The following is a 15920-nucleotide window of genomic DNA, read 5'->3' on the forward strand; positions in this document are numbered from 1 at the left end:
AAGGCTTTGGTACACTAACTAGATAGAAAATCTGACTGGTTTTTCTCCTCCCTCCCTGTGATCCTCTACTGAAGAAGGCAAGAATAACTCTTAGCTTCTCTCTCATGCTTTTTCTGCTTTCAGGTCTTAAAACATATTTTTGAAAAAAATCCCCTCTGCCTGATTTCTCCAAGGTCAGGTTCATTGCTCTCTACAAATTCATCCTTTCAATATGCCTCACAGGATCCACATTCCTACTAGAATTGCTCTGGGACTTTCAGGAGATGCATGGCGGGGGGGGAGAGAATTGAATCACAAGAGGATGGTTGTGGTTGTGTACACAAGAAATATCAGAAAATGTAATACAAACGAGAGTCATTAGATACGTGTTGACTTACTCCCAATAGATTCATCAATCCAGCACCTCCTCCTCCTCCTCCACGACCACCACCCTGCAAGAAGAAAATAAATCATCCTGCATTACGGATGCCAGGTAAGGAGCGCGAACATCCTGATGATGTAAATACAAGGACATGCAGGCTCCGGTATCATTGCACAAATTGTGAAAGTACTTCCTTGAGGAGACAATTCACCGCATCTCGGTAGATATCACCATCCACATTTGATCTCTTGCCCTCTTCCCCACATGGACATCTGTGGTGAGGTCCAACCCCCCCTTCTGCTCAATCCACAGGGGGAATCTTCACCCCAATATGGGGTGAAAGGAGAGGAGAAAATCCATCTTAGCAGCAGAACTGCATCTGATGGGCAGACCTTATTGGCCATGTACGTCAGCCATGACAATTAATGAGGAAAACAACCAGTGGGGAAAGATCTGTGCACTGACCCTTCCTCTATGCAAAAAGTGTCCCCTGAGAGGATTCAGAAAAGGTCTTCCTCACACACCCCACAAAATGAAGTGGGGTTGCATTAGGTGGTCACTTTTCTCTGAACACAGCAGCTGGTTGGCTGCAGGATTTGCCAGGCAATAAGAAACCAGCGATCAGTAATGACTTTCTTCACACATTATTCCTGGGACATCCTGATCATGGAGAGCTGCTTTCTAATCCATTTTCACGTAGTCCCTCTCTCCTATGTCTCCTCCAGATCCAACTCCTTCTACTCTAAGTAAGTTAGAAAAGTAAAAGGTAGATACGGTTGTAGAAACAGATTCCTCTGTCCATTGAGATTCACAGGTCAAACAGCACAATGAGTGAGAATATGATGCAAGGCTTTGGTACACCAACTAGATAGAAAATCTGACTGGTTTTTCTCCTCCATCCCTTTGATCCTCTACTGAAGAAGGCAAGAATAACTCTTAGCTTCTCTCTCATGCTTTTTCTGCTTTCAGGTCTTAAAACATATTTTTGAAAAAAATCCCCTCTGCCTGATTTCTCCAAGGTCAGGTTCATTGCTCTCTACAAATTCATCCTTTCAATATGCCTCACAGGATCCACATTCCTACTAGAATTGCTCTGGGACTTTCAGGAGATGCATGGCGGGGGGGGAGAGAATTGAATCACAAGAGGATGGTTGTGGTTGTGTACACAAGAAATATCAGAAAATGTAATACAAACGAGAGTCATTAGATACGTGTTGACTTACTCCCAATAGATTCATCAATCCAGCACCTCCTCCTCCTCCTCCACGACCACCACCCTGCAAGAAGAAAATAAATCATCCTGCATTATGGATGCCAGGTAAGGAGCGCGAACATCCTGATGATGTAAATACAAGGACATGCAGGCTCCGGTATCATTGCACAAATTGTGAAAGTACTTCCTTGAGGAGACAATTCACCGCATCTCGGTAGATATCACCATCCACATTTGATCTCTTGCCCTCTTCCCCACATGGACATCTGTGGTGAGGTCCAACCCCCCCTTCTGCTCAATCCACAGGGGGAATCTTCACCCCAATATGGGGTGAAAGGAGAGGAGAAAATCCATCTTAGCAGCAGAACTGCATCTGATGGGCAGACCTTATTGGCCATGTACATCAGCCATGACAATTAATGAGGAAAACAACCAGTGGGGAAAGATCTGTGCACTGACCCTTCCTCTATGCAAAACGTGTCCCCTGAGAGGATTCAGAAAAGGTCTTCCTCACACACCCCACAAAATGAAGTGGGGTTGCATTAGGTGGTCACTTTTCTCTGAACACAGCAGCTGGTTGGCTGCAGGATTTGCCAGGCAATAAGAAACCAGCGATCAGTAATGACTTTCTTCACACATTATTCCTGGGACATCCTGATCATGGAGAGCTGCTTTCTAATCCATTTTCACGTAGTCCCTCTCTCCTATGTCTCCTCCAGATCCAACTCCTTCTACTCTAAGTAAGTTAGAAAAGTAAAAGGTAGATACGGTTGTAGAAACAGATTCCTCTGTCCATTGAGATTCACAGGTCAAACAGCACGATGAGTGAGAATATGATGCAAGGCTTTGGTACACTAACTAGATAGAAAATCTGACTGGTTTTTCTCCTCCCTCCCTGTGATCCTCTACTGAAGAAGGCAAGAATAACTCTTAGCTTCTCTCTCATGCTTTTTCTGCTTTCAGGTCTTAAAACATATTTTTGAAAAAAATCCCCTCTGCCTGATTTCTCCAAGGTCAGGTTCATTGCTCTCTACAAATTCATCCTTTCAATATGCCTCACAGGATCCACATTCCTACTAGAATTGCTCTGGGACTTTCAGGAGATGCATGGCGGGGGGGGGAGAGAATTGAATCACAAGAGGATGGTTGTGGTTGTGTACACAAGAAATATCAGGAAATGTAATACAAATGAGTGTCATTAGATACGTGTTGACTTACTCCCAATAGATTCATCAATCCAGCACCTCCTCCTCCTCCTCCACGACCACCACCCTGCAAGAAGAAAATAAATCATCCTGCATTATGGATGCCAGGTAAGGAGCGCGAACATCCTGATGATGTAAATACAAGGACATGCAAGCTTTGGTATCATTGCACAAATTGTGAAAGTACTTCCTTGAGGAGACAATTCACCGCATCTCACTAGATATCACCATCCACATTTGACCTCTTGCCCTCTTCCCCACATGGACATCTTTGGTGAGGTCCAACCCCCCCTTCTGCTCAATCCACAGGGGGAATCTTCACCCCAATATGGGGTGAAAGGAGAGGAGAAAATCCATCTTAGCAGCAGAACTGCATCTGATGGGCAGACCTTATTGGCCATGTACGTCAGCCATGACAATTAATGAGGAAAACAACCAGTGGGGAAAGATCTGTGCACTGACCCTTCCTCTATGCAAAACGTGTCCCCTGAGAGGATTCAGAAAAGGTCTTCCTCACACACCCCACAAAATGAAGTGGGGTTGCATTAGGTGGTCACTTTTCTCTGAACACAGCAGCTGGTTGGCTGCAGGATTTGCCAGGCAATAAGAAACCAGCGATCAGTAATGACTTTCTTCACACATTATTCCTGGGACATCCTGATCATGGAGAGCTGCTTTCTAATCCATTTTCACGTAGTCCCTCTCTCCTATGTCTCCTCCACCTCCACCTCCTTCTACTCTAAGTAAGTTAGAAAAGTAAAAGGTAGATACGGTTGTAGAAACAGATTCCTCTGTCCATTGAGATTCACAGGTCAAACAGCACAATGAGTGAGAATATGATGCAAGGCTTTGGTACATCAACTAGATAGAAAATCTGACTGGTTTTTCTCCTCCCTCCCTTTGATCCTCTACTGAAGAAGGCAAGAATAACTCTTAGCTTCTCTCACATGCTTTTTCTGCTTTCAGGTCTTAAAACATATTTTTGAAAAAAATCCCCTCTGCCTGATTTCTCCAAGGTCAGGTTCATGGCTCTCTACAAATTCATCCTTTCAATATGCCTCACAGGATCCACATTCCTACTAGAATTGCTCTGGGACTTTCAGGAGATGCATGGCGGGGGGGGGAGAGAATTGAATCACAAGAGGATGGTTGTGGTTGTGTACACAAGAAATATCAGAAAATGCAATACAAACGAGAGTCATTAAATACGTGTTGACTTACTCCCAATAGATTCATCAATCCAGCACCTCCTCCTCCTCCACGACCACCACCCTGCAAGAAGAAAATAAATCATCCTGCATTATGGATGCCAGGTAAGGAGCGCGAACATCCTGATGATGTAAATACAAGGACATGCAGGCTCCGGTATCATTGCACAAATTGTGAAAGTACTTCCTTGAGGAGACAATTCACCGCATCTCGGTAGATATCACCATCCACATTTGACCTCTTGCCCTCTTCCCCACATGGACATCTGTGGTGAGGTCCAACCCCCCCCCTTCTGCTCAATCCACAGGGGGAATCTTCACCCCAATACGGCTGCTGCATCTATTATGAAGGGGTCGGTTATTTGAAAGAAAAATAAAAACCAAATGCTTTAGCTCAGGCTCCTGCAATTATGCCCTTTTGACTCTGGAGATACTTTTGGTGTTAGGAGGAAGAAAGAGCAAAGGGGTGCTTGTTCAGATAAAGGGAGAACTTGAAAGGAAGGAATGACAGAATCTACAAAATAGCTACTTACCATCAATTGACTAGTGACTATAGCCTAAAATGGAAACAAAAGGATACCTTCATAATTATTTTGTGGCTGTGTATGCCATCAGCATTTGGGGTGGGTCAGGTCTGGGCCATTGCAATTTCTTCGAATCTGTTTGCCCTAGTTGGCCAAGAGGGTATTAATATCAGAGGAACAGATATAGCAGGACTATTATCAAAGGAAATGCTTTTGAATTCCTGGGTGGGCAAGCCAGGAACTACAGTGATGGCAGCTCACCCAGTCCTGTGATGCTACCAGGGCTGACCATTTCTGGTCAGCAGGTTCAGTGTCTATAAGCCACTGTGCCACTGCCCCAAACTCTTCACAGCTCTCCAGAAGGTTAAAAAAAGCTTATTCTGGGAGACCTACTGGAGCCCAAGGGGAAAGGTGTTCCATAAGGCAGAGGCTACTATGGGAAAGGAATCCTAGGTCCCATAATTTGAAGTCATCATCATCATTCTAGCCTTTGTCTATCCACTGCAGGATGAAGGCCTCTTCTGCATGTTTCCAACCAATAAGGTCTTGAGCTTTCTTTTGCCAGTTGGGTCGGCAATACTTGCTGATGTTGCCGATCCATCTTGTTTTAGGTCTCTTTCATGGACGCCTTTTATCAAGTGGGATCCATTCTATGACTGCCTTAGTCCACCTGCCATCAGTTTGTCTCGCTATGTGACCAGCCCATTTATATTTCAATTCTTTTACTCTTCTGATGGCATCATAACACTTTTCGATGATATTGTAATACTTAACAATATTATTTGAAGTGTGAACTTCAAATCCCAGAATTCCCCAACCAGAATGCTTGGAGCTGAGTTTTACACATCTAAACATTTGAAAAACTGGTTCATCTACCGTATTTTCCGGCGTATAAGACGACCCAGCGTATAAGACGACCCCCCAACTTTTGAGAAGATTTTCAGGGGTTCAAAAGTCGTCTTATACGCCGGAAAATACGGTAGTTCGAAAATCATTGCACTAAATGGCAACCTTCATGGGAAGAGGCCTTAAAGAATACCTGTCTTAACCGATCTAGTAGAATGGACAGATACCTTTTAAAAAATAAATGTACAAATCTTTATGGAGTTTTCTGCTCTCTTCATTTAAGCCTTTCTTCTAAGCCCCAGAAAAGGCCTGTGGAGCCAGAATCTTTCCAATTCTGAGAATAATCATAATAATGCTCTCCTTTAAATATCATAGATTCCTGCTGGAATTGTTCCTGAAATGTCTGTAAAACCCTGGGGGGAGTGGGGGGAGCATCTAAGAAGGATAGCATAGAAAACATAGAAGAAACGAGAGAAGGTATGTGTGTATTTACTTACTATTAGTTTTTGCACACCTTTGCCACCTTTCATGCCCTTGAAAACATTTAAGAGTTTTGGTCCGACTTGCTATAAAGAAAAAGAAAAAAACATTATCCTATTTATGGATTCATTTATAAATTATGCTAATGCATGAGAGAAGCATCTGTGTGGGTCTTGCCTGAGCTACTGCAGCCCCCTAAAATAAAACAGTGAGCCCTCGAAGATCACAGTGGACATTGATATGAATGGCCTCATATCAACAGAGTAGATATGTAAAGCCACATCAACCCTTTGAGATAGGCAAAGTCAAGGAAAGTCATGTTAGGGTTTCTAGGAAAACCACTATTATGTGGTTGAGCATATTAACAGAATCTTGAAAGCCTATCCAAAAGCTCACTATTCCTTTTCAGGGATAACAAAGTCAAGCTGGTTTTTTCCAAAATATACAGTATTCTGATAAAATTAAACATGAAAAGGGAAATGAGGAAAGACACTTTACTAGCCAAACCTGGAACTGACAGAACGACCATTTGAGCCAACAATTTGCCATTTTGCAGAGAGAAAAACCACAAGCATGGAAAAGTAACTTTGGAGAAACCCTCCCTCATCCAAAAAGCATCCCTTGGGGACCGCCCAAAATAGAAGTTTCTCCCTTTGCTACTTGATACTCAGGGGTAACATCACTTCAGTTTGGGAGTGATATAGAAGGTATTATTTATTATATTATATACTATACCGCCCTTCTCCCGAAGGACTCAGGGCGGTGCACAGGGCAATAAATACAAAACAGGATACAAAAGTTAAAAGCGATTAAATAATTATAAGCTGCTTTAAAAGGGAAACCGAAGAGGTGAAATATTTTGGCCCTGCCTGCTCTGTTTCTGCTCTGGGGTCTCTGAAGATGCTTTCTGGGAGGTGCGGAATAACAAAAGGGATGTTTTATTGCGTGGAAGAAGATTATTTCTCAAAGAAATGATAGAATATGAACAAAAAATCTACTTACAAATAAGGCCCCCAGTTTAAGTGGACCTTTACCCAAATTCTGCAAGGGAAACAAAAAGGTATAACTTTTATTTTGAAATGACGTCAGACAGGATTTCTCTAACTGTCCCATCAGTCTTCTGTTTACGCTCTGGGGACTCTGGAGATGTTTTCCGGAAGGTGTAGAATCACAAAAGAGATGCTTCGTTGAATGCAAGAAGAATATCACTCAACACAAAGTCAGAAAATGAAGTAAGAGTTACTCACCAGTAACATTTTCATTTCATCTTCATTCAAAGAATTCTGCAATGGAAAGAAACACGTCAGATTTTACTCTGACAGGAAGGCACCCAGGATCTCTCTGCCACCACGACCCTTTTGACATGTCATACTGTATACGTGAATTGCTGCTTCCCCCTTTCCTTCCCCCCCCCCATGCCACATTTAGAAAACAGACATTTCGTATCACAACAGGGAGGCCTTCATCCAAAACTATTTTTTTAAAATTAACAGTGTTCTGAGGTTTCTTTTTCACAGTATCAAAATGTACATTGAGAAAACTGAGGAATAAGGATTTTATCTATGCATGAACAGATAAGATGGTTGCTAGGAAAAGAGGTGCTTTAATAGCCAAGGCATTTGGATGTCAACACTCTTTTGAAATATTGTCCTACGTGTGTATGTATGTGAATATATATATATATATATATATATATATATATATATATATATATATATATATATATATTTGTTGTTGTTGTTGTTGCGAAGTCGTGTCTGACCCATCGCGACCCTATGGACAATGTTCCTCCAGGCCTTCCTATCCTCTACCATCTTCTGGAGTCCATTTAAGCTCACGCCTACTGCTTCAGTGACTCCATCCAGCCACCTCATTCTCTGTCATCCCCTTCTTCTATTGCCCTCAATCTTTCCCAGCATTAGGCTCTTCTCCAGTGAGTCCTTCCTTCTCATTAGGTGGCCAAAGTATTTGAGTTTTAGCTTCAGGATCTGGCCTTCTAAAGAGCAGTCAGGGTTGATCTCCTCTAGGACTGACCGTTTTGATCGCCTTGCAGTCCAAGGAACTCGCAGGAGTCTTCTCCAGCACCATAGTTCAAAGGCTTCAATTCTTTGGCGCTCAGCCTTTCTTATGGTCCAGCTTTCACTGCCATACATTGCAACTGGGAAGACCATAGCATTGACTATACGCACTTTTGTTGACAGGGTGATGTCTCTCTCTCTCTATATATATATATTCACATACACACACACATAGATAGATAGATAGATAGATAGATAGATAGATAGATAGATAGATAGATAGATAGATAGATCCAGAAATATTGGGACATCGACACAATTCTAACATCTTTGGCTCTATACACCACCACAATGGATTTGGAATGAAACAAACACAATGTGCTTTAACTGCAGACTGTCAGCTTTAATTTGAGGGTATTTACATCCAACTCAGGTGAACAGTGTAGGAATGCCATCCTGAATGCTAAAGCCCCCTTTCTACCACTCAACCTACTCCCACCCATCAAAGTTTGGGGACTGTTGGACTTGAAGAATTTTTAAAGAATGAGATAACCATCACAGCTTTCATCATAAAACACAATAACTATCTCCCTAAATATATAACATGGGTATATCTCACTGCTTTGAATAGGAATATTAAATTTTGGTGGGGGTTAGGGTTAGAATCCAAAAAGGGCTGCTTCATCCCCTGTAAGAAAAGAGAGAAGATGATCAAAGAGTTACTTACCATCATTTTTATTATATCTTCATCATCCAGTTCCTTCTGCAATGGAAACAAAGGGCATGAGCTCTATTCTCACATGACAACATGCAGGAATTCTCCAATTGTACTATCTCTGCCATTTTGTGTATTATAAAAATGAATCCCTTTATTCCTCCCTCAGATAGAAAACATATATTACTTATTACAGCAGGAAGTGATTTGGGACCAAAAAGACATATAGGCTCCTTCTTTCTCTTTTCAATATCCTTCCACAACCACAAGGTGCACAGAGAAACCTAAATCACTGCAGGCCTTCATTTCATATGTGAACCTGGACTGATGCTTGTTTACTTAACCATGTCAATAAAAACCCTAGCAGCTGTATTGACATTTATTTATTTATTTATTTATTTATTTAGATTTATATACCGCCCTTTCCCGAAGGACTCAGGGCGGTTTACAGGGCATTTAAAAGAAAGTCAATACAAACGTTAAAACAAATTAAAAAAGATTAAATAGAACCCTGAGAAAATTAAAACCCAGTTAAAATTAAAAATTAAAAAATTCTCAGCCTGGGCCAGAGAGCTCGAAGAGCCAGGTCTTCAGGTCCCGGCGGAATGAACGGAGGTTGGGGGCGGTCCTAAGCTCCGCAGGCAGCTGGTTCCACAGGGCAGGCGCACCCACTGAGAAGGCCCTACCCCTGGGTGTTACCCGCCGGCAGTCTTTAACCTGAGGAGACCCTTCCTGTGGGAGCGCACTGGACGAAGGGAACTTGATGCTGGCAGCAGGTGTTCCCTCAGATATCCCGGACCCTTGCCATTTAGGGCTTTATAGGTCATCACCAGCACCTTGAATCTCACCTGAAGGTCAACTGGAAGCCAATGCAGCTCGCGGAGTAGAGGTGTTATAATAATAATAACATAATATTCTGTGGGAAGTCACCCCACCCCCAGAGAAGGAAATATTAAAAGGGCAGAATATTACATTTCCTCAAAGAATCTTAAAGAGGCAGAAAAGCATGCCCAGTTTTTCTTAATAGCCCCAAGTCATCCTCCTCCAAGCAGAGACCAGCTCTGTAGAAATGCAGATGTGATAATCCATTCAGGAAGGTTGGAAGCTCTCCAGCTAGAAGCTGAGGAAGACAAAGAAACCTAAAATTTACATACCCCACCCAAACTCTAAGGCAGGACATAATAGGATTAGCCCACAGATGCCAAAGGAGCACACTCAGACTCAAGTCAAAGTACATGACACAGGAAATACAAATCCTCAAACAGGAACATGAAACAACCTCAAGAGCCCCAGAGGGTATAAAAACCCACTCCCTACATGTTCTCTCTCTCTCTTTTTCTTCCAGAGCCATCTTTCTGTCTGGCTCTGCTCTTCCATAAACTACAACCTTCTTTCTAAAGCAGTCGCCATGTTGTTTATTCCCAGCTTGGACTGAACCACGATGAAGACTTTTCCTTCTATACTACTCAATTATATCAGTAAATGATAGAAAATTCAGTCCTTCATAAAAAAAAAAAGGAACAGGATTGCAAATGGTGTGCTACGTAAAGTCAAACAGGCATTCACAACTCATAATGATGCAAAAGTGATAACGGGTATGCCATGATAACATCCCAGAAAGGCCACAACTACTTGCTGACACCCCTCACAATTGCACACATGATCACTTGTCCCTCTTCCACAGAGGGCCATCCATGTCAGAGATCAAAATCTTTTTCTTTAGTATTCAGCCCGGGGTGGGGGGAGGACTTCTGTTCAATTTAGCTGGTGGGTTTTTGTTTCTGTTTAAAAAGCAAATGTAAAAACAAGTCAAATGTTTTCATCCTATTTTCTGGGTTTCTGTTTTCTGGGCTCTGGAGATGCTTTTAGTGTTGGGTGAAGAAAAATGAAAAAGAGGTGCTTGTTCAAATACAAGGAGAATATTAAAGAAAGAAATGGAAGTAAATAAATCAAAGCTACTTACCAGTACCTCAGCCATAGGACCCTCTGGGGCGAATGTTCTCTACAAAGGAAATGAAGGTCAGTTCTATTCTGGCAAGATAAATATCACTAAATATAATTACACCATCACAGGTATCTTCCATACTGTATATCAATTTCATGTATATTTTTCATTCAAATAGAATAGAGCTAGAAGGGACCTTGGAGGTCTTCTAGTCCAGCCCCCTACTCAAGCAGGAGAACCTCTACCATCTCAGATAAGTGACTGTCCAGTCTCTTCTTAAAAACCTCCAGTGATGGAGCACCCATGATTTCTGAAGACAAGCTGTCCCACTGGTTAATTGTGCTCAGTTAGGAAGTTTGTCCTTAATTCCAGGTTGCTTCTCTCTTTGATCAGTTTCCAACCATTGTTTCTTGTCCTGCCCTCAGGTGCTTTGGAGAATAATTTGACCCCACCTCTTCTTTGTGGCAGCCCCTGAAATACTGGAATACTGCTGTCATGTCTACCCTATTTCTTCTTTTCTTTAGACTAGCCAAACCCAAGTCGCATAGCCGTTCTTTGTATGTTTTAGTCTCCAGGCCTTTGATCATCTTAGTTGCTCTTCTCTGAACTTTTTCCAAGGAAAAAAATTGGGAACTGTGCCTTTGTAATCACAAATTGAATGATATCCTAAAAGACCACATATTAATAGCATTCTGAGACTGGTTATTATTGTAAGCAAAGAGTTTTCATGGTTATTTTTCTTAAAAGGCCTATTATTCTGCAGCTTTTCTAAAGGTTTTCCTCTTTTAAGCCTTTCTCCTAAGCCACAGGGAAGACCCGTGAAGCCAGAATTCTGGCAGTAGCCAAAACGATTCCCTCCTTTCTATGTTCCCAAGAGCTTAAGAGTGTCCTGCTGGGATTGTTCCTGAAATGTCTGTAGATCCTTTGAGGGGAGTGAAGTTCGAAAGGGCTGCCGTGATTACATTTAAGGAGGGTAACATAGAAGACAAAGAGCACAAGAGAAAACTTAAAGTGTTGATGTACTTACCATCAATGCACACATCGGTTTTCCATTATCAATGTCCTTAAGAATTAAAATTATACCAGGCATTACATCCTATAAAGGAAGAGGAAAGGCATTATTCTCTTTTATGGATTCTTCATAACCACTTTGTGTCAGGGTATGACATAAGCATCCGTGTGGGCCTTGCCTGGGCCAGTGCAGTCCGTTAACATACACTGGTGAGACCTTGAGGGCCAGGGAGAATATTGGTGTGAATGGCCTCATGTCATCGCCAAAGACGGATTTAGTAGCAGAAGCTTGAAATCCCATCCAAAGCTTTCATTACATCCTTTAAAGGACAAGGACAAAAAAGCTTGGTATGCCTAACATTTCCTCCTGGAGATAGTTTACAAAGTGTCTTGATCACACATACAACAAAATGAAATGAGTTAATATTAAGAAACAGAATAGAATAGAGTAGAGTAGAGTGTCGTAGAATAGAGTAGAGTAGAGTAGAGTAGAGTAGAGTAGAGTAGAGTAAAGTAGAGTAGAGTAGAATAAGGAATGAATAGAATAGAATAGAATAGAATAGAATAGAATAGAATAGAATAGAATAGAATAGAATAGAATAGAATAGAATAGAATAGAATAGAATGGAATAGAGCAGAATGGAATAGAATAGAATAGAATAGAATAGAATAGAATAGAATAGAATAGAATAGAATAGAATAGAATAGAAAAAAATAAGAATAGAATAGAATAGAATAGAATAGAATAGAATAGAATAGAATAGAATAGAATAGAATAGAATAGAATAGAATAGAATAGAATAGAATAGAATAGAATAGAATAATAACTTTACTGTCACTTTGAACGTACACTAATCGGCATACATGAAAATGAAATTTCATGGCATACAGCTCTCAAAGCATTACCACCTCCGATATACACTACGTAAATGTGATGGGAAAAAATAAATAAACACAGAATTATGCATGTACCCACATATGTTCTACGGCACAGAAAAAACAACAGTATACATTTCATAAAGAAAGAACACAGGATGAGCAAAGAGGCACTCACTGTGAGATCTTCAAGTTTACACTCCTTCTCCATGCATCCCTGCAGGGAAAGCAAAAAAAGTGTTATTTCTATTCTGACATGACATCAAATAGGACTTCTGGAACCAGGCTCCGCTGCATAAGATGGGTAGCTAGCCATACCATTGCTATAATCTCTGCTATCTTATATGTGGATTGTATATTTCAATCTTCTTCTTCTCTTCTTCTTCTTCTTGCCCAACCCCCTGCTTAAGCAGGAGATCCTATACCAGGGGTCGGCAACCTCGGCTCTTTTATGACTCGTGGACTTCAACTCCCAGAATTCCTGAGCCAGCATAGCTGGCTCAGGAATTCTGGGAGTTGAAGTCCACGAGTCATAAAAGAGCCGAGGTTGCCTACCCCTGTCCTATACCATTTCAGATAGGCCAGACATGTCAAACACAAGGCCCGGGGGCCCACGAAGTGGTTTCATGTGGCCCGCGAAGCCATCCTGGAAACAGTGAGGGAACGGCCCCCACTGCCTTGGCCCTGGCCCAGAGACCCTCCTCCTGCCAGAGACCCTCAGATCTGTCCCACTCCTGCCCAGGCCCCCATAGGCACCCTTGATGCGAACGATGTAGAGCTGGCCACGCCCACCCAGTAGGCCATATGCACTCTAGCCACGCCCACCCAGTAGGCCACGCCCACCCAGGCCACACCCACCCGGCCCCTTGAGGGCAACCGCAATGCTGATGCGGCCCTCAGTGAAATTGAGTTTGACACCCCTGAGATAGGCAGTGCTTTTTTTGTAAAAGAAAAAGGTGCCAGAACTCACACATCTCATACAACCCGCCTTGCCTACCCTACAAGGTTCCATCCAAAAAAGGTGCCGGAACTCCGTTCTGAGCATTCTGTGAGAAAAAAAGCCCTGCAGATAGATGACTGTCCAGTGATGAAGCACCTACAACTTCTGAAAACAAGCTGCTCCACTGGTTAATTGTCCTCACCGTTAGGAAGTTCCTCCTGAATTCCAGGTTACTCCTCTCCTTGATTAGTTTCCATCCATTGTTTCTTGTCTTGCCTTCTAGTGCTATGGAAAATACGTTGACCCCCCCTCTTCTGTGTGGCAGCCCCTCAAATACGGGAATACTGCTAATCTTTCTTTTCTCTAGACTGGCCATACCCAAATCCTGCAACCATTCTTCATATGTTTTAGTCTCCAGGTCTTTAATCATCTTAGTTGCTCTTCTTTGCATGTTTCCCAAAGTCTCAACATTTTTTTCCTAATGTGGTGACCAAAACTGGATGCAGTAATCCAGGTGTGGTATAGATGAGATATATACATTTCTTATCAGAACAGGGACTGACAGGGTGAAAAGAGCACACATGGGTGCTTTGTGTTCTGAAACACTTTGTTACATTCTCTTTTCAATATGCTTCCGCTTTCATACCACAGGAATCTGCACAGAGAATCCAGTGGAATAATGCTTGCATTAAAGTTCTGTCTCTAAAGATAAGTTGCTTTTTGACAAAAAAAGGGGGCTGTTAATAGAAAGGTCAGTTGGGGTTCAAGCTGTTCAAGAACCTGGCACTTAATCTCTATATTCCGTATTTGTAGTCCTTGAGTTATGACTGGTCGTGTAACAACTATTCAAAGTTACAGAGGACCTCCCTGTTTTGGATCATTTGAACAATTCCTCTTCCTAGCTTCCACAGCACTGCCTGGTAAAACAGACTCTGGAAAAGGAGATGATGAAATACACCATCTTACCAACAGAAGATGTCAAGTTTCCGACCTTTGGGCTTTTCAAGTGACTCTGAGGCATTGTTTACCTTAAAAGTCCTTTATTAGCCTAATACACCAGCAAATGCTTGCTCGAAGGAATCTGGAATCTGAAATCTCCGCCCCTTGCACAATATATTAAAACACGATTCTCCACCTTTCTAATTTTGTCATTAATCATATTCTCCAATTAATTTAAAGAATCAGTTTCCCTTCCGTTAGAAAACCCGCCAAGGTCTTATCTTCTTTAGTTAGAATGACCTTGAAAGGACAACCCTACTCATCCCCACTCCCAACCTTAAATTCAATCTTTTAAAGCAATACACAAGTTTAACATACGAAATGGCTACTTCTTCATCTCTTGTCAAGCAATAACATTCAATGTTAGCAGCGTTGGCAACTGCTTTTGGACCTTACAGATGACACCCACCAATAAGGGACAGAAATTCCAGGGAGAGAAAGAATTTGTCCAGGACACTCTTTCCCACTGCAAACTGTTCCTTAGAGGCGGTTTTGAAAAAACCTTATCCACGTATACAACCAAATAAAGTGGGTTTTGGTTTGGGGTTATAACACAGGGATGCTTCATTGCAGGCAAGAACTATATTACTCAAAGTAAAGAGGCAAGATGAAGAAAGAGCTACTTGCCATTAATGCCTCCATCTGTTCGTCCTTCAAAGACTCCTATAAAGAAAACAAGAATGTCAAATTCTGTTCTAATGGAATTTACCCAGATCCTTTCTATCCATACATCACTATTGCTTTACTCAAGAAGCAGGCGAGACAGCAAGTTAACAGTTTAACTTTTTTATTCGGAACCAGGCAAAGAACAAGGGAACATGACAACTATTTATACTGACAGCTGCCGGCGGATCGACCAATCCCGGGTGAGTCTTCTCCCGCGCCGTGGTCTCCGCCAATCGGGTTCGTTTGGTTTTGACAGCTCGGAGCTGTCATCTGTAGCGCGTGTTGAGCTGTCACTTTTGGCGCTTGCGCGGTTTCGCCCGGCAGCTTTTGACAGCTGTCAAAAGCTGCCGCGGTTTTACCTCAGTTCTGTAACTTCTGTTTAACTAATGTAAATAACAATTAGTAATACACAACACCCCTTCCCCCTCCCTCTGATTGAGTTGATTTTACCCCAACTGTTTCTTCTTTGGTTTTCCCCATTCATAGTCTTTCAGGTATGTGGGAGGTTTCTTCAATCTCTCGGAGCGCCGGGGGGTAGCCTCGGTAGTATGTTCTGGTTCCCTTGGCGCCTCTTGGGTCGGTTCCGGGGGTGGGGGGTTTGGCTCTGCAGGATCTGCGTACATTGGAGTGGGGTGTTGAACTGGTATGCTCCGATCAGGGGAGTCCTGTCGTGCCAGTCTTTGTGCCGGTGCTTCTGTCGGTATTTCGTCGTCACCCCTTCCCCCTATAGTTTGAGGACTGCGTTGGCGTAGTTGGTCTATGTGTCTGCGGATGTGTATATTTTGTCCGATGTCAATGATGTAAGACAAAGGGCCTGTTTGTTCGATGACCACCCCTTGTGTCCATTTGTTTCCTCCCCCGTAGTTTCTCGCCCAGACAGCTTGCCCAGTGGTGAGAGTTCTATGATGGAGGG

General features: G+C 42.4%; 1 protein-coding gene across 26 annotated transcripts in view; it reads right to left on the reverse strand.

The window, feature by feature from the left end:
- LOC308672053 (uncharacterized protein) overlaps positions 1–15920 on the reverse strand; it is a 43343-nt gene that overhangs the window by 12329 nt on the left and 15094 nt on the right. For 8 of the 26 annotated variants that reach the window (XM_081334609.1, XM_081334607.1, XM_081334616.1 and 5 more), the window contains 12 exons: positions 14969–15004; positions 12581–12619; positions 11543–11611; positions 10534–10572; positions 8583–8618; positions 7085–7120; positions 6840–6878; positions 5855–5923; positions 4521–4544; positions 4001–4051; positions 2793–2846; positions 1585–1638 (listed from right to left, as the gene is read on the reverse strand). In XM_081334609.1, coding sequence (XP_081190735.1) covers positions 1585–1638; positions 2793–2846; positions 4001–4051; positions 4521–4544; positions 5855–5923; positions 6840–6878; positions 7085–7120; positions 8583–8618; positions 10534–10572; positions 11543–11611; positions 12581–12619; positions 14969–15004 — 546 coding nt within the window. Of the gene's footprint in view, positions 1–377; positions 432–1584; positions 1639–2792; positions 2847–4000; positions 4052–4520; positions 4545–5854; positions 5924–6839; positions 6879–7084; positions 7121–8582; positions 8619–10533; positions 10573–11542; positions 11612–12580; positions 12620–14968; positions 15005–15920 lie in introns of all 26 variants that reach the window. The other 18 variants (XM_081334614.1, XM_081334626.1, XM_081334622.1 and 15 more) reach the window with 16 other exon arrangements.

This window comes from Vipera berus, assembly GCF_964194415.1.
Source record: "Vipera berus genome assembly, chromosome: 9".
Classification (NCBI taxonomy): domain Eukaryota; kingdom Metazoa; phylum Chordata; class Lepidosauria; order Squamata; family Viperidae; genus Vipera; species Vipera berus.